The sequence below is a fragment of the Panthera pardus genome, unplaced genomic scaffold, assembly GCF_024362965.1.
Source record: "Panthera pardus isolate Hobbes unplaced genomic scaffold, ASM2436296v1 HiC_scaffold_7, whole genome shotgun sequence".
NCBI lineage: Eukaryota > Metazoa > Chordata > Mammalia > Carnivora > Felidae > Panthera > Panthera pardus.
Window position 1 is genome coordinate 33,785,322 of NW_026527002.1, and position 26,292 is coordinate 33,811,613.

The window sequence follows — 26,292 nt, forward strand, 5'->3', positions numbered from 1 at the left end:
GTGAGTCAGTTACAAAAATATATGTAAAGACGTGGCTTTTGCTTTTGAGGAGCTTATAGTCTAGTGGATGGGCAGGTCATGTATAGGAAAATGAATAATATTGTGGTTGTTACCACAATACCACAGAGTACTCAGTGATTGATACAAATAAATATGTTGAAAATTGCTTCGAAAAATTGCTTAAATGGGATGGATCTACGTTGTGCTGAAAGAAAAAGTGGGACCTACATAGGCTGGCTTGACACTGAGGAGACATAGCCAGATGAAAGTATGGCATAAAAATAAGCATGTTATCTGTGAGTGGCATTGAGTTTGTAGTCTGGCATCATAAGAACTGCAGGTAACTGACTGGAGGGCCAGATCATAGGAAGACTTAACTGGAGGGCTGAGGAATTGGGCAGCCAAGTTACTACAGGCTGTTGAGCAGAGGTATGATATGTACATGAGTGTATTTAGGTTTGTTTTTAAATTCATGTATGTATGAATGCTAAAAAATTATCTTTTCTTTTAGAGAATGGTTTTTCTTGCTTTCACATGAAGTTTTGAACCCCATGTATTGCTTATTTGAGTATGCTGGCAAGAACAACTATTGTCTACAAATAAATCCAGCATCAACCATTAATCCAGACCATCTTTCGTACTTCTGTTTTATTGGCCGCTTTATTGCTATGGTGAGTCCTGATTTTCCATTATTTATTTATTCATTTATTTACTTAAACTTGTTTATCTCAAAAGTATTTTAGAGAAGACTAAAAAATGATCCGCATTATCCCTTATATATATTCCCAAACTTTGTTACCAAGGAAGTCTGCCTAGAAAGGAGAATACCAAAATACAATTTATTTTTTGAGTACCTATATGAAACCAAGATTATGAATACAAGGATTATTGATGTAGCCTTTTGGTCTTTAAAAGTCCTTTTATTTTATAAATTAAAGCATAATTATAGTGTGACTACTTTTGTATAAAAGGAAAATCTGAGTTGTATAACATTTGGACTTGACTGATGTGCTGGGAATTTTCAGAGCTTTACAGAAGCTCTTGTGGTGTGGAACTGTTATCTTTTCAGAAGTGTTTGTACTTTCTTACCTGTTTATTCACTCAGCAAATATTTATTGAGCACCTACTATAGCATGGTAGTATGACAGAGGTGAGACCATGATAAAAAGACATTGTCCCCGTTCTCTCTGTAACCCTTCTGTTAGAAGAGTTAACACATAAAAAATACAGAATAACACATAAGTATGTGCCGAGGAAAAAGGAGTGTTGCTTTTTTATATGGCACGATTAGAAGTGGCCTCTCTGAGGGGTCACACATGAACATAAAAGTGAAAGCAAAGAATTGAATGATGCATATATCTTGGAGAATAACATTCTAGACATAAGGAAGAGCAAGAAAAAGTCTCCAAAGTGTAGTTACATTTTTGATTGGGAAATGGCATGCCTGGAGCAGAGTATATGAGAGAGAATGTGGTGGGAGATGGGGTTGAAAGGTACTGTGTGGGACCTCTAGGAAATGCACTTAAGGGTTGTGAGCAGGAAATAACATGATCAAAATAACATGATCTGACTTAGCTTTTATGAAGTTTATCTTGCTGCTGTGTAGGAAAGAGACTATAATTGCGTGCAGAGGAGAGCAACATAGAAGCAGAGAGACCATTTATGACAATCCACGTGAGAGATGATAGTGGCTTTGGACCTAAGTGGTGTAGCAGTTGAGATCGTCGTGAGAAGTGGTTTGGATTCGGGGATATATTCTGTAGTTAGAGTTAACAGGGTTTTCAGACAGCTTAGATGCATAGTGTGAGAGAGTCAGGTATGGCGTCAAAATGTGTCTGGTTGCAGTGGCTGTCTCCTAAGGTGGCACAGCTGTGGCAAGAGCAAATTTGGGGGATTGGGAAAAATCAAGAAACTGGATTTGGTTTGTTAAGTTTTAGATACCTATAGATCCAAATGGAGATGTAGAGTAGGTGGCTATAGAAGTCTGGTGATGAGAGGGTATCTAGATAGATAGGGCTTTGTGATCTTTTAAGGAATAAGTGTGGACAGAGAAGAAGGTTAAGGACATTGCAGGTCAAGGAGATGAGAAGGAACCAGCAAAAGAGCCGAGGCCGTGGAGGAGGTAGGAGACTCAAATAAGAACCTTGCTAGAAGATGAGGGGAGATGATCAGCTATGTTTGGTTCTGGTAGGCTGAGCAAGATGAGGTATGGGAAGCAACCATTTGATTTGGCCAGGGGAAAGGCATTCCGGAGCAGTACAGAGGAATGGTTGGTGGGGGTGAAATCCAGAGAGAATGGAAGAGGAAATGGAGACAACAAATATAAACCTTTTAAGGAAGTTTGCTTCCATTTAGGGAATTGGGCAGTGTCTAGAAATAAATAAGGAATGGGTGGGGAATAAACGATTTATCTGCAGATGATGATGGCCAAGTAAGAGGAAAGAATTTGGTGAGGTCAAAGAGATAGGGACTATGGGAGCAATGACCTTGAGTAGGAGAGATGAAGAGATCTGTGTAGTCCACATAGAAGTAATAGATAACTTAATACAGTAAATAGATTCAGTTGCTTATAGTGAGCAGATCTGATGGAATACACAAAAATTCTCTTCTGATGGCTTCTTTTCCCTCACTGAAATAGACGGCAAAATCATAGGCTCAGTGGGAGTGGGGAAAAGAAGTATTTGAGGAATGAAATAGTCATCTGGGAGAGTGAATGTAGTGGGGCATTAGGATTACCAGGTAGCACTAAGCTCCCACTCGAGGTTGTTGGTCATGAACCAGTCACCATGGTTGTATATGCATTTCTAGCATGTTTCAGCGCCCAGACACAGGCAGGGAGTAGGTTAAGAGTTGTGTTTAGCAGGGTTTTATATTTTGCCAGAAATTCATTGAAGGGAAGCTGGGTTTGGAGGTATACGAGGGAGTAATTTTAACGACTGATGGTGGAATCAAAATTGAATAAGGGGAGAAATAACTTTTTTGAGAAGCTGAGAAACAGTGATAAGTTTCTATGTATTTTTTAGATCCCAGTGGGGTCAAAAGTTGTAGGTATCACTGCAAAAGGCAGTGAGCTGGCAAATTAGGTGGTGGTTGAAATTGAGTTTGTGAAGAAATACAGTGGTTGCTAATAACAGTATCTAAGGTATGATGTCAAGAACGTTTAGCTAAATGAAAAACTAAGATCACTGAAAGGACTAAAAAGTCAGGAAAGTAAGAGAATCATCATTATAGATGTTAGACTGTCCAAAATTATTTATGACGGTAGCACAGAAGAACACAGCATTGATGGAGTAACAAGGAGAAACCCAGAGATCTAGGGATGATAGTGAAATGCGGACAGGGGTGGGGTGGTTAGCCACCAATGACAGTGTGAAGGCATGAGCTTAAAGACAGGCAGATTTAGGGAGGAGGAAATAGTAATGAAGAGCAACATATGCCTTACTTCCAGGCCTGGTGACATGAGGGGGATGGGAGAGAAACAGCACCCCTTTGGGAGGACTTAGAAGCGGAGTCCTCAGAAAAACACTAGATTTTTGTTAAGCAAGATGCTAAAGGATCTTCAAAGAATGATTTGAGTATATGAGCGATTTTGCTGATGGATCACGAGCCTCACAGGGTAGAGCATAGAGATGGTTTTGGGAGTTAGGGGAGGTGTGAGAAATGGAATTAGATTTTTAGATAGATGGGCAGTTGGTGGCGAGAATTGGGGTGCTGAGGGGATCTGGCGCTTCCTGCTTTGGCTGTTGTGAGCAGATGTGAAAGCAAATGCTGTTAGTCCTGGAAATCTCTTAGGCAACTGTGGTCAGAAGAGGCGTGAAGAAGGGGTCTTGCCAGGTGCGTGCATGGGAGTGCTGAGGCTCCTTCTGTATTTCTGCATCCAATTAGGTTAATTTAATTTATAAAACACTAGAAAGAGTGGGGGTTTTGGTACTGTTCTTTTATTTTCCTTATAGTTATCAATAGGACATGATATAGTTAAGTGTTTGTTATTTAACTCTGTCATTTGTTTTTCATACTTAGCATTTTATATAATTGGTTTTCATGATTTACGCTGGTTACTTATTTAAGTGCTTATTTTGGCCTGTGAAAATCTCATGGCCTGAGAAATCTCATGATTTCTCTGTTATTGTGTGCTTTGAATAAGAAAATTACTGTTTTATAAATTTTTAAGTAAAATTTTTTGTTTTTCTTGGCAGGCACTTTTTCATGGGAAGTTTATTGATACTGGTTTCTCTTTACCATTCTACAAGCGTATGCTAAGCAAAAAACTGACTATTAAGGATTTGGAGTCTATTGATACTGAATTTTATAACTCCCTTATCTGGATAAGGTTTGAAGATTTGTCTTTCAGTAAGGCATTTTCTTGAAGACAATTTAGATATCTGGTTAATTAGTCCATATATGTTTTTATCACCCAGAGACAACAACATTGAAGAATGTGGCTTAGAAATGTACTTTTCTGTTGACATGGAAATTTTGGGAAAGGTTACTTCACATGACCTGAAGTTGGGAGGTTCCAATATCCTCGTGACTGAGGAGAACAAAGATGAATATATTGGGTAAGGTGATATACTTGGTTGGCCTTAATTTCTAGAACTTCTAAAGCATGTCAGAACTAACAACTCTGTCTGTACCCTTCATTTGATTCCACGTTCACTCCTCTGGGAAGCTGTTCCGCATTCATTCCCCCTTTCACGTATCCTTTTCTGTCATTTGCTCTCTACTCAATCTTCATCTCAGTTTATAAACATGCTCTCACAGGACTAAAAAATTCAAATGTACTAAAATAACTTCCCTTGCCTCTCATGGCTTAACATTTATTTAAGTTCTTCTCAACAGTACCAATCAGTGTTCTAGAAATGAGAATAGTGACCTTCAGTTTCCCACTCCCACTTGCATTCCCATCTTTGTCCAGATCAAAAATTATAGAACATTGGTGCTAAAAAGGACTTTGCAAAGACTGTGCAGTTTCATTATTTCTAGATGAAGAACCTAGGGTGCTCTGTTGTAACGGTAGTAGCAAAGCCCAGCCTGTAGCCCAAGCCGTGACCAGTAATCTAATGCTCGATTCTTCTTCCATCTCACGTTTCCTCTCTAACTTTTTTCACAGTGCCCACCACAGCCTCTGTTTTGAAACTGTTCCTTTGAATCCCGTGATCTGCACCTCATGGATTTTCTTTAATTTCTCTTTAACGATGGTTATCTAAAACTCCTTTTCCTAAATGTGGATATTTTTCCAAGGTTCTTTATTCAACCTGCTTCTCTAAATAGACTGGCACCATGGCTTCAGTTTTCTAATAAAGTAATATCTGAACTTTAGAAATAATTTCCAGGTAGATCCATACTTTTCCGTGAAAGAACCAGATAATATTTTAGGCTTGTGAGCCGCATACAATCTCTCTTGGAACTATTCCACTCTGCTGTTGCAGCACAAAAGCACATAGACAAAATATGAACAGATACATGTTGCTGTCTATGTTTCCAACAAAATTACTGTGGACTCTGAAATTTGATTTCATATAATTTTCAAGTCAGATAATCTTTGAATATTTTCTCAATCATTTTTAAAAAGTAAAGACTATTCTTAGCTTACATGCTGTACAGAAAACAGGTGATGGGCTGGATTGGGTCCATGGGCCATAGTTTGTCAACTCCTCAACTACTAAATCAAGTTAAAATCAAATTTCTTTCTGTTATTTTTCCTATTGCCTTACTTGGCCTTGTTATCTCTATTAATGGTACTACCCTTGGATTCTTGGTGCCATCATCGTCTCAGACTTTATGTTCTTGATATTTGTTTCAAAAATGGGATCGTATCATACTCTCTAGCTTGCTTTTTCCATCCTCTAGGTCAGTAGAGATAGACCTAACACATTTTCTAATAGCTAGATAAATTATGGTATACCCATACTATAGTAGTCCTTTCTGCTAGTAAGTGTCATTCAGATTGTGTCCAGTTTGGGCCACTGCAAACAAAGGCAAAGAAAACTTCCTTAAGTAAAGCTGTGTATATCTGCTGCTTTTGTCTTTGTGGCATAGATTTCTAAAGTGAGGTAATTTCGTCAAAGACTGTTTAATTGATGTATTGCTTTTGCAAAAGGACATAGCTAACAATCCTTTCTTCCCTTTTTAACCCATAAAATTGCTATGGCCTTTCAATTTCACATCCTTAATGTCTCTTTGCTTATTAAGTTAATGCAGCTATTCCAGTGTGGCATTCTAGGCCTCTTCCTATTTTTCTGCTTAATTAGTTTTCTCTGAGTGGAGAAAACCAGTTTAATAACTGATTTTCTTCTTTATGTATCTTTATATTATCTGAGGTATTTTTGTTTTGCTTCTTTGTCATATAATGAGCATTTATTACTCGTATTGTAAATAGCTAAATTGTTTTTTCCATTTTGAAAACAGTATGTTTCCAAAGATAGTTCCATAAGGCGCTGGGCTTTTTGTATTCAAGCCATAAGCTTTCCACAGAAACCAACAATAGCTATTAAATAGCACATCCGAAGCATTTTTAAAATGCTGTCAATGTTTTCAAATATCAAAAGCAGATTAAACAAAATTTCATCATATAAAGGCCATATTTAGTTTGCTACTTTGTATTTTATATTTTGTGTTAAGGTGATAACTGGTTTTTAAAGAGTTGCCCATGTAATACCTGTTATATAAGAGTTGATATCTAATCTTGAATATAACAATTTTTGCTTAATTGTTTCAGTTTCTGAAACAATAACAGACTTTAATCTTGTTTTTTTTTTTTAATCTTGCTCTTTAAAATTATGTAAGAATACTATTCTTTTTTAATTGGGATATTTTGGTTTTAGTGTACCGCAGTTAATCTCTGAGTAAACGAATGGTAGAGAGATGTATGAAATACTGTCAGAATCCAGAGTGGGATTGATTCTGCTAGGACTCAGGAAAGTTTTTCCCATGGCATTGCATGTTAGGTCTGAAAAGATGGAGTGCTTTTTGGAGGGAGGGAAATAGCAAAAGCAGAGGAATTGAGGTATTAAAGGGATTAATTTATCCCAAGAATCTACAGCCACAGAGGAGATATAGTGGCTAGCTAGGAGCCTTGAATGGTAGCCAGATTTGCATTAGTCTAAGGAAACTTTTATGTCTAAGAAACCTGGATTTTTGCTCTAATAGGAGAGTCATCAAAAACAAACGAAAACTAAGATAAAATGATCAGAATTATTTCTGGAAGGCTAATCCTAGCATCTTTGTGGAAGATGAATTGAGAGGGATGGATGGAAGGGGGAGTAGTTAGAGATCTTAACATAGTTAAAAGGCTCTTTCAAACTTCTGGTAGTTGGTATTGTAGACCTACCTGAAACAGGTGAGGTAAAAATGAGGGAATGGATTTTTGAGGATATTATAGGAATAGAATAGCTCAGATTCAATGATTGATTACATGTAGTGGGGGAAATACTAGTAAATGAAATATTTGAGGTTTCTGAATTGGTTAACAGTTGAACATGTTAATTATCTTTAAGTAGTAAAGAGCTAGAAAAGAAAAGGCAGAGAGCTCAGTGATGCCAACATTTATGGACCAGTGAAACCAATGAAAGGAACAAAGTAGCTAAGTCAGATAAGGAGCGGTGGTATTGTCAGATCAGAGAACTCTGAGGGTTGGGAATGCTAACACCCAGTGTTACAGGAAGTTCATGCAGCAGGAGTAATTTTGAAGAGGGCATTGGGCTTGGCAATTGAGACTTCTTTGGTGACATATGTGAAGGGATTTGTTTATCCCCCAGAGCGAAATCTTGAAAACCCAGACATTTACAGTGGTTTAAAATTTGGATGAATAGAGCTGAGAAGTGGAGACAGGATAGAGTACTCTTCTAATAGGAGTGGTGGTAAAGAGAGCAAAGGCAGTAGTTAAAAGCAAACACTGGGTTGAAGGGAGGGTTTTGGAAAATAATGGTCTGAGCATCCATGTGGGCAAATGGGAAGTGGGGTAGGAAGGTAGAGTTGAGGGCATGGGCAGGAGAAGGTGAGTTATTGATGAAGAAAAGTTGTAGAGGCAGCAAGGATGAAAGGTTTGCCTCAGCAGAGAATAAAATCAGCTTCCTTTGGGACACGGGAAGAGGCGTTTGGAAGGGGAGGAATGTGGATAATCGCCTTTCCCTTTGTCTGCTGTTTCTGGTGTCTTCTCCTCATCAGTAGTCTGTGCTGCTTCCACAGGGACCTCCAGACCCACCTACTGTCAGGGCCCCTTGTATAGATTCTGCGTCACTATACAGATTCTCTTCCTTACTTCTTTATATTACACTTCCCTCCTGTATGTCTGCATTATATGTCTCCTCGGAATGTTTCTTCTCGTCTTTTCTATTCTTTTAGGAAATCTTTGTGTTCTCTCTAATGAATTAACATGTAAAGAACCAGTTCCCCAGCTTTAAGCCTTCTCAGACAGAGGGATCATACTGCATTTAAGCATATGGCCTGCAGACAGACTGTTACTGAGACAGTCCCTTGCTTTCCCCGCTGTGCAAGGCTGAGTCAGAGTTCTCAAGTCTCCCTTGGCGAATGGTTTGCTGGGAGGAGAACCTGTTGAATGACTGTAGCCTTTCCCTTACTGTGTCAGCTAGACACTATCTGGAATTATTTGTTACACACGAACAGGAAATAGTAAGTGTTGAACTGTGGCTGTCTTACTGACAAATAAAGAACTTCCTATTTTGAAAAGCATCCTTGCTAGCCACAGATGTGCTAGAACTGATTTCCTCATGGAAAAACGTGTTACATACATAAACACACAAACATGTGTAGGTTACATATGTATGGTATATTTGGAAAAAGAGACGGAATTTTAGAAGTAGTTGGTGTTTCTAAGCTTTTACCTCACATGCAGATTAACTATTTTTAAATATTGTTTTTATTTTCAGTTTAATGACAGAGTGGCGTTTTTCTCGAGGAGTGCAAGAACAGACCAAAGCTTTCCTTGATGGTTTTAATGAAGTTGTTCCTCTTCAGTGGCTACAGTACTTTGATGAAAAAGAATTGGAGGTTAGGCTTTTTTATTATGCTGTTTAGAAGATGTTAATGGGAGGAGGGACTGTTTTTGCGCTTCTACAGGATGTCCACACATTTTTAAATGATGTGGCACAATCTTGAGTTCTCTTATCCATCTCAGTGTTCAGGATGTATTAAAATCCCAGCATGGGGTGATGGTCTTAAGTTCTCTAAACCATGATGATGTCATGGGCACAAAGTCATTAATCAGTGCCCCCTATCCTGAAGAATGAGTTCAACCTTGTTAATAACTTGGGGAACTTAATAAAATCCTGGGTTAGTAGTGAGTTGCCCCAAAGATCAGTTTTTTAAGTCATGAGTTCTTAGTGGTCTTAACTGTATTCAGACTTATTAGAAGTATATCAGAACTTCTTTTTTTGGAGGGATGTGGGAAAGTACACATGACAGAATTTACCATTTTGAATATTTTTAATTGTACAGTTCAGTAATGTTAAGTATATTCCCATTATTGTGCAACCAATCTCCAGCACTTTTTCATTTTGCAAAACTGAAATTCTATACAGGTCCCCATTTCTCCTTCTTGGCCCCGCCATTCTACTTTCTATGAGTTTAACTACTCTTGGTGTCTCCTGTAAGTGAAATAATGCAGTATTTGTCTTACTATGACTGGCTTATTTACTTAACATAATGTTCCTCATAGTTGATTCATATTGTAGCATGTGTAAGAATTCCTTCCCTTTTTAAGGCTGAATAGCATTCCATTGTATGTATATATCTATACATTTTGTTTATTCGTCAGTCAATGGGTATTTGGGTGGCTACTACCTTTTGGTTTACTGTAAATAAAACTGCCATGAACATGGATCTATAGATATCTCTTAGAGAGTCTGTTTTCAGTTCTTTTAGATGTATACTCAGGAGTGGTGTTGGTGAATCATATAGTAAATCTGTGTTTAATTATTTGAGGAACTACCACACTTCTGTAGTGGCTGTACCATTTTACATTCCCACCAAAAGTGTGCACAGGTTCCAGTTTCTTCACATCTTTGCCCACACTTGTTATTTTCTGTTTTATTATAGTAATGGGTATAAGGTGATATCCCATTGTGGTTGCGATTTATATTTCTCTAATGATTAGTTATGGTGAATTCTTGAAGTCTTCTTTCCCCATATAGATTAGAACACAAGGCAGGGCTGTAGGGAAGGTCCTTGGTATTTCTTCTCTGCCTGCTTTGGGTATAGTGTTTTAACTTTAGCCATCTTTGGTTCTCTGTTAAGACACCATAATCAAATGTGCATATAAAAAGTTAGCATGATGATTTATATATACAGTAATATTCCCCTATAGAAATTCGCCTTCTGGTAACTGACAAGTATATGAAAATAAGGACTCTGAGCCTGGATGACATGCAGACTCTATAAATCTGGCTAACATCTCTTTCTTAACAGCTTGACTACACAGATTAGCAGAAACACATCAGAAGAATAGAATGGAAGATAGCAGTATTTAATCTTTTTTTTAAATCACACACTTCATTAAGAATCTGAAGAAAATTAAATAATTTTGTGTCTTCAAAATGTGTACACCTAAAGTATTCCATACCATTAAGAGCTCCTATTTTAACACTTTTCCAAAGAAGACATCCAGATGGCTAACAGACACGTGAAAAGATGCTCAACATTACTCATCATCAGGAAAATACAAATCAAAACCACAATGAGATACCACCTCACACCTGTCAGAATGACTAAAATTAACAACCCAGGCAACAACAGATGTTTGTGAGGATGCAGAGAAAGAGGAAGGAACTCTTTTGTACTGCTGGTGTGAATGCAAACTGGTGCAGCCACTCTGGAAAACAGGATGGAGGTTCCTCAAAAAATTAAAAATAGAGCTACCCCACGACTCAGCAATTGCACTACTAGGTATTTATCCAAAGGATACAGGAGTGCTGATTCAAAAGGGCATATACACCCCAGTGTTCATAGCAGCACTGCTGACAATAGCCAAAGTATGGAAAAAGCCCAAATGTCCATCAACTGATGAATGGATAAATAAGATTTGGTATATCTATACAATGGAATATTACTTGGCGATGAAAAAGAATGAAATCTTGCCATTTGCAACAACATGGATGGAACTAGAGTGTATTATGCTAAGCAAAATAAGTCAGAGAAAGACAAATATCATATGATTTCTTCACTCATGTGGAATTTAAGAAGCAAAACAGATGAACATAGGAGAAGGGAAGCAAAAATAAGATAAAAACAGAAAGGGAAACAAACCATAAGAGACTCTTAAACATAGAGAACAAATTGAGGATTGCTGGTGGGGTGTTGGGTCGGGGGGATGGGCTAAATGGGCGATGGGCATTAAGGACGGCATTTGTTGGGATGAGCACTGGGTGTTATATGTAAGTGATGAATCACTAAATTCTGTTCCTGAAATCATTATTATATTATATGTTAACTAACTTGGATTTAAATTTTTTAAAAACTAATAAAAAAGCTCCTACTTTGGAGGCACACCTAGTGAAAGAGGGATATTACAGCCAGAGTCCAACATTAGAGCAGAGATGAAACTAAGACAGTAGATCTGAAAGGGTATGAAGAGACGCATACTTTCATATAGCCCTTGGTAGATACAGTTGTCTCATGCATAGCCCTGTGAAATAGTTTGACCATGTGATAGTTTCCTTTTACATATAAGGGGACTAAAGCTCTTATTGTTACTGATTTGCCTTTAGTTCATGGTACAGAACTGTGAGAAAATATAGATCTTTTTTGTTGTTATTTTTGCTTTATCTTGATTTTTATTCTTTTACATCCATTCATCATCTCTCTTAACCATGAATAATACCACAATAATGGGCATGTATACCATTATTGAAAATAATGATTATTGATAATCATGCCCCTTTACAAGTTAAAATGTTTCAACTATGAAGATGTAACAATCATTCTTTATAAAAACTCTCATCACACTAGGAATAGAAGGCCACTTTCTCAGTTTGTTAAAAGAGGATCAACGAATAAGATAAACCCTGACATCATTGTGAATGGTGGTATCTTAAATATTTCATATTGAGATTAGGAACAGGGGCAAAACTCTCATCCTTTATATTACCCACTGTACCAGATATTCCCCACTGGCCCAGCCAGTGCAGTAAGGCAAAAGTAGAAACAAAAAGCATAAAGACTGGAAAGAAGTAAAATGGCCTTTATCCATGGATAATAACATATGATAGTCAACTTAGAAACTCCTAAAGAACCTACCAAAGAAAAAAAAACACTAGAAATAACAGCAAATTTAACAAGACTGTAGGATAGAAGGCCAGTAATTAAAAAATCAAGTATATATTTTCTATGTACCGGCAACAAATGCTTAGAAATTGAAATTTTAAAGTTTTATTTACTAACGCATCAAAAAAATAAATGTAACCAAAGGCATGGAAGACCTCATTGCTCAGAAAAATTAAAGATGACTTGGGGCGCCTGCATGGTTTCAGTCAGTTAAGTGTCCAACTCCTGATTTCAGCTCAGGTCATGATCTCATGGTTCGTGAGATCAAGCCCTGTATGGGGGTCTGTGCTGATAGTGCAGAGTCTGCTTGGGAGTCTCTCTCCCTCCCTCTCTTTCAACATAAATAAACCTTTAAAAAATTATTTTTCTTTAAAAAAATTTTTTTAAGTTTGTTTTGAGAAAGACAGCACGAGTGGGGGAAGGGCAGCTAGAGAGGGAGAGAGAGAATCCCAAGCAGGCTCTGTGCTGCCAGCACTGAGCCCGATGTGGGGCTTGAACCCACAGAGCTGTGATATCATGACCTGAGCTGAAACCAAGAATCTGATCCTTAACCGACTGAGCCAGCCAGGCGCCCCAACCTTTAAAAAATTTTTAATGTTTATTTTTGAGAGAGAAAGAGACAGTGTGCGACTGGGAAGAGGGGCATAGAGAGAGGGAGACACAGAATCCATAGCAGGCTCCAGGCTCTGAGCTGTCAGTCCAGAGCCTGATGTGGGGTTCAAACTCAAACTGCAAGATTACGACCTGAGCCAAAGCCAGATGCTTAACCAACTGAGCCACCCAGGTGCCCCAATAAACATTTTTTTTTAAAGAAAAAGATGACTTAAATAGATGGGAAGATACATCATATTATGTATTGGAAGACTCTATTATAAATGTCAGTTCTCTCTAAATTGATCTGTATATTCAACACAATCCCAATCAATATCTGGAATAATTTTTTGTAGAAATTGACAAGCTGATTTTAAAAATACAAAGAAATGCAAAGGCTCTAGATAAGCTAAAACAGTTTTGAAAAAGAACAGACTTGGAGGATGTTCACTGCCTGATTTCAAAAATTATTATTAAGCCATAGTCATTATAGCAGTGTGGTGCTTTTGAAAGGATACACAAATAGATCAGTGGAACACTAGAGAGTTCAGAAATAGATCCACACATATATTGTGAATTGATTTTTAACAGAAGTCTACTATTTTTCAGTGAGGAAAGAAAAAGTCTTTTTTTTTTTTTTAAACTTTTTTTAATGTTTATTTCTGAGACAGAGACAGAGCATGAGTGGGGGAGGGGCAGAGAAAGAGGGAGACACAGAATCAGAAGCAGGCTCCAGGCTCCGAGCTATCAGCACAGAGCCCGACGCAGGGCTCAAACTCACAAACCGTGAGATCATGACCTGAGCCGAAGTCAGTCGCTCAACCGACTGAGCCACCCAGGTGCCCCCAAGAAAAAGTCTTTTAAAATGATGCTGGATCAACTAGATGTCCATATAGAAGAAAATTAACATTGACTCTACTTTAGTCTATGAAAAAAGATGAAATCATAAATGTAAATATGAAAGCTATAAAGAAAACATAGAGTAATCTTAGTATGGGCAGAAGTTTCTTAAGAATACAAAACAATAAACCACACATACACAAAAAGGATAAAGACTTCATTAAAAGTAAAACTTCTGCTCTTCAAAAGATACTGTTAAGCAAATGAAAAGGCAGTCTACACACTGGGAGTGTGTGTATGTATGTGTATGTGTGTACACACACACACACGTATTTTAACTCTTAAAACTCCGTAAAAAACAATTTTCTAGAATGGGCAAAGACCCACTTCACAAAAGAAGCTATGATGGCAAGTAAACACATGAACTATAACTCATTGTTGGGGAAATGCAAATTAAAACTAAATGAAATTAAAACTGCAAATTGAAACTGTAAATGAAAACACTTTGGGATAGTGTTGGTAGTTTCTTACAATGTTAAACATATATATCAGCTGCTTATGCTCTGGCAGTTCCACTGTTAGGTATTTATTCAAGTGCAATAAAATACATATTTATACAAAGATTTTTACATAAATGTTCATCACAACTTTATTCATCAAAGCCAAAATTTTGAAGTAACCTAAATGACCATTAAGAAATGAAAGAATAAGTAAATTGTTGTATAATGAACGCGAATCTCATAGACATGGTGTTGACGGGTGGAGGCAGGGGGTGGAGACAACAGAAGAGTGTTAATTGTGTAGTGTGTGTGTGTGTGTGTGTGTGTGTGTGTGTGTGTGTGTGTGTGCGCGCGCATGCACATGTGTGATATTCTCAAAAACTTAACCTGTGATGAAATCATTGATTACGTAGAGCCAAAGACAAAGGTGGTGTTTTTCTCTGCAAAAAGAGGCATAATGGGAATATTGTACATCTTGATTGTGGTGGCAGTTACATAGGTGTATATATCTGTCAAATCTCATCTAACTATACTTAAAATACATGCATTTTATTGCGTATACATTATAGCTCAAAGTTAACTTAGGAGAAATGAAGTATTGGACTACTTCATTATGCCAAAAATAGCTTTCATCCCCTATGTAATTCAGTGGGCTTATTTGAAAATTTCACATACAATATTTTATTCCCAAAGCCTGGAAAAATTAATAACAGGAAGTAGTATATTTTTAACTTTAAATGGAAGATAGCATAGATTAAGAAGAAAAAAAAAAAAAGAAACAGAAATTTACATTTGAAACTTAACAGTTTGGACACCTAATTTGGGATACATTTTTAGTAAGAGATTCTTCTAGCATAGCTAATGTTTTTTGAAGAATAAAAACTCTAAGTGTTTTCAGTGTGAGTTCAATAAACCTGGAAAAGATAAAGTACCAAAGAATCCTTGTTCTAAATTGCTACAAATTTCCTTGGATTTGCTGTGATCATTAGTTGTCATGCATGCAGCTGTTCACATAATTGGGCCATGTGCACAAGTGTTTGTTAGCAGATTTGAGTCCTACAGTTATTCGCTTCACTAAATCTGTACTGTGACCTGCTACTGTGTTCATTTCCCAGGTTATGTTGTGTGGCATGCAGGAGGTTGACTTGGCGGATTGGCAGAGAAATACTGTGTATCGTCATTATACAAGAAACAGCAAGCAGATCATTTGGTTTTGGCAGGTATTTGCTTTTATCTTTTTGAAACAAAGTGTTCAAAGAAAATGTTTTACCATGAAACAATAGTTTAAAAAAAGTTTATTTTTAAAATTGAACCTGCCATTTGAATTCCAAATCAGAAGTGAAGAGTTTCTGTTGTTTTTTTTGTCTTCCTAAATGGGAGAATGAATGACAGGATCTTCTTTAAGTAATAGTTTAATGGTAATACTTGTAGGTGTAGCATTTTTCCCCCAGTAGTATCATAGCATTCTAAAAATTCTACTTAGTTCTGGAAGTAAATGAGGAAGTATGGGTTTGTTTTTTGTGTTTTTTTTTTTTTAATGAGAAAGTCAGTGCAGATACATAATTCCTGTGAAGGGGATAATATGCTAGGGAATGAGAATGATCTGGAGGATAATGTCCAAGAATGACTTCCTTTTCTCTTTCCCTCCCTTGGGTCCCTTTCTTTGTTTTGTTGGTGTTTTAGCTTAAACTACAGTAGGGTGGTCTCATCCAAGTGCTGCAATACTAATATTGAAGCACAGTTTATTTTATTAGATTTTGCATTTTGTGTGTTTGAGAATTTAAAATCTTTAGGCCAGGGATTTTCTTCACATAAATCTAATTGAGACTCATTTGAGCAGTTTAGCGACGGAACTTCTTGTATACCTATGCTTAACTTTCACTTTCAAGTGAAAACTAAGCCTGGGACTTAGATTTACTAGAAGTGGAATCTTTTTGTAAGGATATGTGTCATTTATTTATTAATTAATACTTTAAAGAAGTGTAGACACTTGTAGAAATTTATATTACGTACTTCAGCATATGCAAAATGGCACATACTATTTATTGCACCATTATTGGTATACTAACAAGAGACCTGAAACACCTAAATGTCTGTTGGGAGGGAACTAAGTAAATAAATTATGATATATCTGCTCTGTAATTCTGTACCTTGTAATCATTCTTTTACTTTTTTTTTTTTAATTTGCTTATTTTTGAGAGAGAGAGGGAGAGAGAGCAAGCACAGGGGAGGGTTAGGGAAAGAGGGAGACACAGAATCCGTAGCAGGCTCCAGGCTCTAAGCTGTCAGCACAGATCCCGATGTGGGGCTTGAACCCACAGACTGAGATCATGACCTGAGCCGAAGTCGGATGCCCAACTGACTGAGCCACCCAGGCACCCTAGCATTCTTTCACTTCTTTTAATGCAAATTAATAAAAATATTGGAAAATATGTTTCAGTAGTTTTGAAGGGGAAAGGAACCTGTGTATAATGTGCTATTTGGTTAAAAGGAAAATTTACATTCTGTATATTCAAAGTGTATGTTGGTACAGCTGACCCTTGAACAATAAAGGGTTTGAGTTGTGCTAGTCTGCTTCTGTGCAAATTTTTTATAGCACAGTACTGTAAATGTTTCTGTAGCTTCTTTTATTGCAAAAATATATATATACAAAAATATGTGTTAATTGGTTATCAGTAAGGCTTCTGGTCAACAATAAGCTATTAAGTTTTGAGGAATCAAAATTTGAATGTGGATTTTCCCAAAATTTCAACTACATGGGGTATCCGCACCTCTAACTGCTGCATTGTTCAGTGGTCAACTGTATATGAATATAGCGTCTTTGAAAAAAGGTAGAGAAAACTGGCAGCAAGGTGTGAAAGCTGTTCTTGATGCTGTACCTTTTACTACCTTTCAGTTCTGTACTGGGTGCTGTGTATATCTATTACCATTTATAAAAACTAAACAAGGGCCACCTGGCTCGCTCAGTCATAGAGCATGTGATTCTTGATCCTCAGGGTCAGGAGTTCAAGCCCCACGCTGGGCACAGAGCTTAGAAGAAATAAATAAATGAATAAAAAATCAAAAGGGAATAAACCCATTTTCAAGCCTAAAATATCTGAATTGCATCACATACAGAATGTATGCAGGTGTCTGCAGTCTTCCTTTTTAGGGTCTTTACTAGCTTCCTTACTAGTCAGGGACTAGTAAGAACATGAAGTTCCCTGACTTTCCCTTTGGACATTTGTATCTGTATACCTGAGAAGCTTCAGCTTGAGGTCCTATAAATCCAAATGAGTAGTTGTGTTTTGCGAATTGAGTTTGTTTTAGGGAAAGGGTTGGTTTATGCCAGACCTGGTAATTAGCTGTTTCTTGTGTCTTGATGAAATGTGTACCTCAACACAGTTTTATGCAGAAGTGTTTTTGGTCATTATTAGCACTTTTTGTCTCATCCTTAGGTAATGTATATTCTTGTTTACTTTTTATAAATTGTATTTTTAGGATACATTTCTACTCTTAGACTGCTCCAAAAGTTGACTTGCCTTCTATTACAAGACACATCAATTCAAATCAGTATTCCACCACGTTACACATTTATGTCTGTCTTTGAAAAGATAGTAAATGAACTAAATATTTTTAACAAAATGCATCCTTGTAGTTTTCAACTTTGAAGAATCCAAAGAGTTGTGTAAATCGTATCTAGTGGGAGAAAACAGATCAAACTATTGAGAATGGCAACTGTTATAAGGGCTAAACACACAAAAAGCATATAGCACAGAGGTAGGCAGGAGCCCTAACTGGGTGCTAGCTGTGATATTGTAGCCAAACAAACAACATCTGTCCTGGTTACCTTTTAGTGGTTTGACGTTTATAAGCCTCCCGTTTCCTGTCTGTGTGATGGATGTAATAATACTGATGGACAACCAGTGTTGTAATTGTGACGATTAACTGAAGTAAGATCGCTGGTATATTTAACATGTGCCTAACCTTAATAATTCTTGAAGAAATTTAAGAACAATTTAAGTGTCTACTATTTTAATTACTGAAGATAATTTAGTATTTTATATTAAAGTAAATTTGATTTTGTTACACAGTTTGTGAAAGAGACAGACAATGAAGTAAGGATGCGACTACTACAGTTTGTCACTGGAACCTGCCGTTTGCCTCTAGGAGGATTTGCCGAGCTTATGGGTAAATGCAGTTTTTCTGCAGTTTCTCTGTAGATAACTTTGTGATGATAATGGCCTTTAGACATACAGTAGACTTGAATCTAAGGATTATTCTTCTGTGCTTTCTGTAGGGTATCTGCCAGAAGACTACTTAATGGTTACTATCAAGTACATTTGTAAGCCAATGAAAGTCTGCTTACATATTCTGGTTGGCCATTGCTTTGCTCTTTAGGGTGATTGTGAAGGAGCAAAATTCTTTAGAGCTATGTCTCTTTCCACTAATTTAATTCCTGTTGCTGAATTTCTGCAGCAATAAGAAGCTTCTCTAGGCAGAAGCGATTTACATTGTATTCTGTGTCATTCATGATAATGTGACATGTTCAGTCATTTAACTAGTTGTCAAAACCAAAAAGTTTAAAGGACCAGATAAATTTTGTCTTGTTTTCTTGATTTAGGAAGTAATGGGCCTCAAAAATTTTGTATTGAAAAAGTTGGCAAAGACACCTGGTTACCAAGAAGCCACACGTGGTAAGTTCAAGAATCCTAAATTGAAAGGTGAAAGTCAGAGAATGTTTTGGTTTTTTTTAAATACATAAGACCCAGTATTAGTGCTTATTCATTAACGTAGCCAGAATTTCAATTTTTAGAACATACTGATTAATACGGCATTCTGTAACTAAACCCTTTGAAATGATTTCTGTTTGGTTAATATACTGAGAAATATATCTAGTGATTCACCAGTTAGAGTAACCACTATGTATAATATACAGTTGAAGTGCTTCCTGCCTTTTATGAAGTTTGCACTCCCCTGGGGGAGGGAGCACAAATGACAAACAAGTAAGCTATCTGAATTCTAGGAAAGTCCTTCAAAGGAAATAAAGAGGGTGCTGTAGATAAGAACCAGAGGGAACCTCTTCTAGGTTGTGTGGTCAGGGAGATTCTCAGCATAATGTTTGAGTTGGATAAATAGCATGCTGCGGGAAGAAACGGAAAAAGGACATTCTTTGTACAGGGACATTTCCAAAGACCTTGTAGTAAGAAATCATTTTTCAAGGAAATGAATGATGACTGGTGTCATTGGAACTTAGTGAATGAGGGGAGACAGGGATAAAAAGAATTTGGAAATTTAGGCAGGGCTAAATTATGTAGAACCTTGTAGGCTGTTACAAGTCACTTGGATTTCAATCTAAGGGTAGTGAGAAACCTTTGAAGAGTTTTAAATAGCAGCTAATGAGATTCAGGAAAAATCACTCTGGCAACAGAGGAGGAACTGGATTCAAGACCAAACGCAGGGAGATTAGTTAACAGAACTGTTTTAGTCATCCAGGGAAAAGAGGAGGATAACTTAGGAGGTACATGGTTCTTTTAGGAGGTGAGAACTATTTTCCTACTGAGCAGTTATTTGCCTTTTTATTGTTTTGATACTTGCATTTATGGTGCAGAAGCAATGGTAGATAAAACTAGTGCCTCAGCACAAATCAGGGCCGTGGCACCAAAATGCTGTCTCCATTGTTCAACATCACATACCTGCAGTTTAAAGCAGAAAGCAAAAAGCAAAAAAAAAAAAAAATCTCTTTCAAGATTGTTCTTTATGAAGCAGTAAAATATACATATGTGTGTGTGTATATATATAGATATATACACACACACACACATATATACTAAATCTTGATGCTTGAGTATGTATCTCTTTAATACTCTGTATGACAAAACGAGAAGCCTGCATAAAGCACTTCTTATTCACACCAGAGAATTGTGGTTGTCTTGAGGGGAGGCTCTTTGGCAGTTGAGTTGAAAGCTGAATCAGCTTGCTCTTTTTGATGGAACACTGTTTTTGAGAGAGTGACTGACAAACTGTTTATTCAGACGTGTATTTGGCAGACATTTTCTTGAAAAGTAATGAAGGAAGCTTATCACTTCAAGGGAAACAACTGACAGCATTTGTTGGCAGTGATAAAAGTTGAGGTTTCAGGCAAAAATTAGAATTTGGGAAAACTTGTTTATACCATCATGAGCTTGAAAGCCTTCCCAAGACTTTCTGATGAGATTGGTGGTATTATTAAAAATGAGATTTTTTTCTATCATGTAATTTAATGTGTCAACATTTAGAAATACTTTATAACTTGGTGAATCACTGTTTCCAAATAACCAATGCATGATGTTATAAAATCATGCATGGTTAAAAAGAGTCCTTCAGAGTACAAGATAAACCAATGGGTTTTACATAACAGAGTAGAAAAAGTTCTTTGGTATGATTTCAGAACCCATATTACATATAATATTGTCAAATTTATTTAGTACAATAGTCAAGAATAATAGACACAATGACCTGAAAAAACTAGAGTACATCTCTGTTTTCTAACCACATATCTGTGTGGGGGCAAATTTTCATATACTGTACTTAATATAATGCAACAAAATAAATGCACATATAAATATCAGAAACCAGTTGTCTTCTATTAGGCTAGATATCAAGATTTGCAAAAATATATAACAGGGTCACTTTTTTTACCTTTTTTTTTTTTTGAAAATAGTCATTTTTATCAATAAACATAATTCACATAAACAGAGCTCGTGGGAATTTGCAATATTTTAAAGTGTGAAAAGGATCATAACCGAAAAAATTGACACCAGCCTAGATTAAATTGTTGATTTAAAGGAGAGATTGTTGAGGTAGAGGAGAGAGTTCAGAACCAAAGAAAGATGAAAAGAATTGAGATGCTGAGTAAAGGTTAAGGAATTAGCCTTTGATAAAACAGGAATACTTCCTTTGTTGTAATAGGAGAGGAAGAAATGTTGGATGTAAGCTGTAATTATCACTGTTGGTTTCTGTTTATTCAAAGTATGAAGTGAGGTCACTAAGAATGAAGAAAGTAAAAAAACTCTGAGGAGAATGAGAGTTGTCAGAGCAGACAAGTATCTACTAGAGAAATATGGCTGAGAATGATGTGCGATATTGGATTGCCTACTTGGATCTAAAGTGACACCAATCTGTCTAGTTGTAGGATTCTCCCCTCCAGGAATTTTCAGCTGTTAGGTCCAAGGAGTGAAAACTAGAAGGCTGAATTCATTCAGTTTGAGTTTTGATTAGTTAAGTTCAAAAGGAGGAAGAGACAGGGATTTGAAAGTATTTGCAAGGTAGTGGATATAAGGATGGTCTGTAGCTTAAGTACAAAATAAGGACAGGAAGAGTCTGTGGACAGCTAGGATGGTGACAAACTAATGGATTAATGGGTTAGCATTTTAATTGAAGGAAGCTGGAAAGACAGAATTGAGTTTTTGAGGGTGCCTGGGTGGCTCGGTTGGTTGAACATCTGACTCGATTTTGGCACAGGTCATGATCTCAATCATGGGATCAAGCCCTGTGTCAGGCTGTGCTGGGCATGGAGTCAGCTTGAGATTCTCTCCCTCTCCCTCTGCCCCCACCCCTTGTGCTTGTGCACTCAAAAAAAAAAAGTGGATTTTTTTAATTAGAAATTTCCTGCTGGTGATGACAAGGTTCAAGGTATGTTATCCTAAAGTCAGTAAATGAGAGGAACAGGTCACTGAAGAGGAGAACTTGGGAGGTCATGCATGGGTGTTGCGTATCATCAAGTGAATGAGAGGACAACCACGAACCCAGGTGCCAGAACTTTCAGTGAATGAAAGGAATATGACCAAGAGGTCAACAGAGGGTAGCCAAAAGTCAGAAAAAGGTTGCATAGCTAGATTGTATGTGCCTCACAGGAGGGAAGTTTTACTGCTTGGCTGCAGGGAAATGGTTATGTTTCAGACTAGCTGGGTTTTTAGTTAAGGCAAGTTATTAAGACCTTAGAAAACTGCAAATCATAAAACAGAAGTTCAGAGGAATGGAGATCTGAGGTGGAAGAAAGGGAAAAGGTGAGGATTTAATTCAGATCAGTGGAATACAGTTAACGGTATTAGGATGAGAATTTGTATGAACATAGATCCCGAGACACCAGAGTTTAGTAGTGACAAAGGTAAACACTGCTATGATCTATGGCGGAAGTCTTGATAATTCTCGGAATGAGTTCTGCTGTCCTCTCCAATGCTTTGCTTATTGAGGTGGCCACTTTCAGAGCAGAGGCTGTATACACTGGTATAGAAAACCAACAGTCCATTGCAAAAGTATGGGTAGGGTCTTCCATTTTTATAGGTTAAGTAGAAGTATCAAATTTGACTCAGCTGGAACTAAAACAAAAGCTAAACTAAAACAGTATTCTGATATCTATATAGTAAGTACCCTCTAAGATGAAGAGATTTTGGTGTGTCTCTGTCCTTTGGCTGGTATCTTAAAATAGAACCCTATTTCGGATGTTTTCAAGTAATGTACTTTCTTATGTAGGTAACTCAACATTTATTAAATGAAATGGATAAGTGTTAGTTAAAAGAGTAGGGATGACTGCCCCTCATGGGTGTTAGAACATAATGGAAGAAACTAGTCAGTCATAATACAGAGCAAAGAAAATGCTAAAAGCAAAATAAAAAGAGCTTATGGAGAGGAGAATTATTAAGTCTGTATAAGATGCTCAGGGAGAATTCTTGGAGGAAGTTTTAGCATTTGGACTGCTTCTTAGTGAATTAATATTTTCATATCGGGAAAAAGGTATTCCCGATCGTGAGAGAGCCATAAGAGCATGGTCGTGAAACAGAAAAGCATGTGATATTTTGGGAAAACATTAAATTAATTGATGGGGGCCTATACCAAACAGCTTCCTTCCCCCATACCTTCAATCCATAGTAATTAGAAAACTAAGTGGTTTTTTTTGTTTCTGTAATGGAAGGCTCCATGAATTTGTGTTGTCATTCTTGTGCAGGGGCCATGCTAACCTCTGTATAGTTCCAATTTTAGAATAGCACAACAAAGGTTTTTTAAACTGGCAAGTCTTTTTTATGAAAGGACCTCTGGCAGTGATGTAATAAGGCTAGATGGGTTGTGGAGAAGTCAGGAAAAAAATGGATGCAAGATCAGTAGACAGGAAATTTTGATGGTCCATATAAGAGATGTTGGGGAAGTAGAGACACACAAGAGTGCAGTTGCCAGCACAAACGATCTGGATGGAAGAGATACAGAGATTCAGTAAAGAGAAAGAATTTGGCAAAGGCTATATTTCAAAGATGTAAGAATTAGAAAGTGACTGGTTGTCTTAATATAGGACTGTATTGAAAAATTTTTTATTGACTTCAGCTATCAGTGTGACGGGGGCATGGGGGAGAGAAGGTACATGGTCTGCTTAATTGCTACCGTTAATAGATTTAACTTTTCATACAAAGAGAATAAAATGGTGTTCTCAGGCCATTTTAATTGGCTGCCTTGTTTCAGAAACTCAAAAGGCTCTTGATTATTAAGTTTCCTGACTCTTAAGCAGGAGTGGAGACAAGGGCAGAGGGAGAGCAGTAGGAGGGAACCTAGATAATCTATAGAAATCTTCCATGTGAGAAAATGAAAATACAGAATGGTTTTACCTACATTAGAGCTGTTTCACTAGATAGAGGGGAAACTAAAACCCTAGACCCTCCCTCCACCCAAATCTTAATCCAGCTAAACAGAGCAGCGAATTCTTTTAAGTATGGCAGGAATGGAAGCACTAAGGTATGTATTTGTTTACTGGCTTCCCTCCCCCGCCCCCAAATAGAAGTTCCACAAGGATAGGAACTTAGTTTTTTAACATTCTATCACCAGCTCCTGGACAAATATCTGATATATAATAGATTCTTAATAACTGGTAAGTGAATGAAATAAATGGACTTAAAAACCGAAGAGAAGTTAGAGGGACTTATGACAACTTGTAATGTCAGTTTTTTCTGGGAAATGTTAAAATATTTTTATGAGTAAAAAATCTGTATGTGTTAATATAATAGTAAATTGTTAGAATACCTCTGGCAAAATTTTTAGATCTCCTCTATCCATTTAGTTTGTCAAATGTGCTTTAAACAATATTGTATTAGAAATCTTTTCAGAGTTTGTTTTATTAAAAACACATCTGTTTTTGTTTTTGTTCAGTTTTAATCGCTTGGATCTACCACCATATAAGAGTTATGAACAACTAAAGGAAAAACTTCTTTTTGCAATAGAAGAGACAGAGGGATTTGGACAAGAATGAATGTGGCTTCTCGTCTTGGAGGAGCTCTTGCATTTAAATACCCCAGCCAAGAAAAATTGCACAGATAGTGTATATAAGCTGTTCATTCTGTACAGTGAATTTTCTGAACCTCTCAAAGTATAAATGTTTTCCGTTCTTCCACAGAAATATGCAAAAACAGTTCATCCTTTTCTACTTTATTTATTGTTCCCTTGAAGTGACTGACTAGGAAAAAGATCATCCTTAAATTTTGAAGCAAGCAAAAGACTTTATTAAAAAATAAGTATATATCTATATAAGCATATATGATAATGGCTCTAGTTTTATAGAGCTCTGGGTATATTAAACATGACAGCCATTCATTCAAAAATAATCTGGATTTGCTTTACCTTGTTTCTATTATCCAGAGAAAAAACTACAAATTGCTTCATGATCTTCTCCCTTACTTAACACCTCCTGAGGGTGTTTAGTTGCATGGCTGTTCAGGAAGGTATTAAGGGCTTAGGCCAAATCTTACTTTGAGTATGTTAAAAAAAATGCTGCTGGCTTTTCTGAAGACAGGCATTTGAACCTGTCAATTTGTTTTAAATAAGTACAATAGTTGAAAATTTTCCCTCTTTGCTATATCACTAATACAAAGTAATGAATGAAACCCTAACTTAAATGTAAGGCACATACTAGATCCAAAGCCATTTAGTTTATTCTAGAGATTGGAAAGAATTCATTAAGCAGCAAAGAGGTTTGTTTACATGTTACTTTGGGATGCTAGGTATTTGTGGAGTTAAAAAGAATCAGGTACTTACGTACTTTTGTTTTTAAATCTGTGATGTTCTTTAAATTTAACTCATAATAAATTGATGCAGTTTGATACTTAGGAACATATAATAAGGTAATGTGAACAATTTTGCTTTTGTGTTCAAAGTTTTGGTTTTATAAAACTGGATGGACTGAAGAGTTGTGTAAGCATTTGAACACTCAAATGAGTCTATTTTCTATTAGTGTTCGAATATCTTCATTCCTCTTAAATTCATGAAAATTTTATCTGAATTATATAAGCATATTAAAAAATCTTTTGGTTCCCCACCCCCCTTTTTACACAGATCATTATTTTTGTCCTAATAACTTTTTAATTTTTCATTATCAAGGGCATTTGCTGAACTACAAAGATGTATAACAAATTAAAATCTGATGTGAATGATATTAATGCTATTTTAGCAAACTGGGCTTCCTTACTAATACAAAAATTTTAATTTCCATTTGTATCATTTCAATATGCAGTGTAAATTTCATTAAGTTTTTTTATAACGACGGAACGGACATCTTACAATGTTATGTGTAACATATTTAACTGCTAAGTACATACGGAAAATACTATACAATTTAATTTCCCTAAACAGTTTTTGTTTTGCCAAAATTTTATTTTTCTACATATTAGATTGTGTTCTGCACTTCAGAGTTCATAGTAAAGATGAAATAAAGGCAGTGATCCACTATGTTGAATAGACTCCTTTCCCAAATCCTAGTCTGACACTGGCTGTTTTGAAGCATAAAGAATTAAAAACAAATGCTAATGTATATGGCATTATGTGACAGAGGGTGACCAATCTTCAAAAGGGCTAAATTACACCATAGAAAGCACCACTGCTGAATGAATTTTGCCATGACAGAGGTTCTCGAACATCATTCAGTGGAGGTATGTGAGAATACAATTAGCAGATTTGACTGAAGACAGGCTTTCAGGGTGCTGAACCTCTGTCCTTTCTTCAGGTAAGAAATTAGATGACGCTACACAGAACCCACAGACCAAACCAGCTTTCTGAAAAAAAGCTATTTGGGAGAACTTATTAGGGC

The 26,292-nt window shown here is 36.6% G+C and overlaps 1 protein-coding gene and 1 non-coding gene across 7 annotated transcripts in view; one reads left to right on the forward strand and one right to left on the reverse strand.

The window, feature by feature from the left end:
• WWP1 (WW domain containing E3 ubiquitin protein ligase 1) overlaps positions 1-25,934 on the forward strand; it is a 133,667-nt gene extending 107,733 nt beyond the window's left edge. For all 6 annotated transcript variants that reach the window (XM_019453395.2, XM_019453392.2, XM_019453393.2 and 3 more), the window contains 8 exons: positions 512-671; positions 4,197-4,330; positions 4,419-4,559; positions 8,889-9,009; positions 15,326-15,430; positions 18,284-18,380; positions 18,814-18,886; positions 24,363-25,934. In XM_019453395.2, the coding sequence (XP_019308940.1) occupies positions 512-671; positions 4,197-4,330; positions 4,419-4,559; positions 8,889-9,009; positions 15,326-15,430; positions 18,284-18,380; positions 18,814-18,886; positions 24,363-24,462 (931 nt within the window). In that variant the 3' untranslated portion in view covers positions 24,463-25,934. The remainder of the gene's footprint in view (positions 1-511; positions 672-4,196; positions 4,331-4,418; positions 4,560-8,888; positions 9,010-15,325; positions 15,431-18,283; positions 18,381-18,813; positions 18,887-24,362) is intronic.
• LOC128775411 (U6 spliceosomal RNA) lies at positions 23,130-23,233 on the reverse strand. The gene has a single exon (XR_008420132.1). It is a non-coding gene; the product is annotated as a U6 spliceosomal RNA (small nuclear RNA).
• Positions 25,935-26,292: the final 358 nt, after the last annotated feature.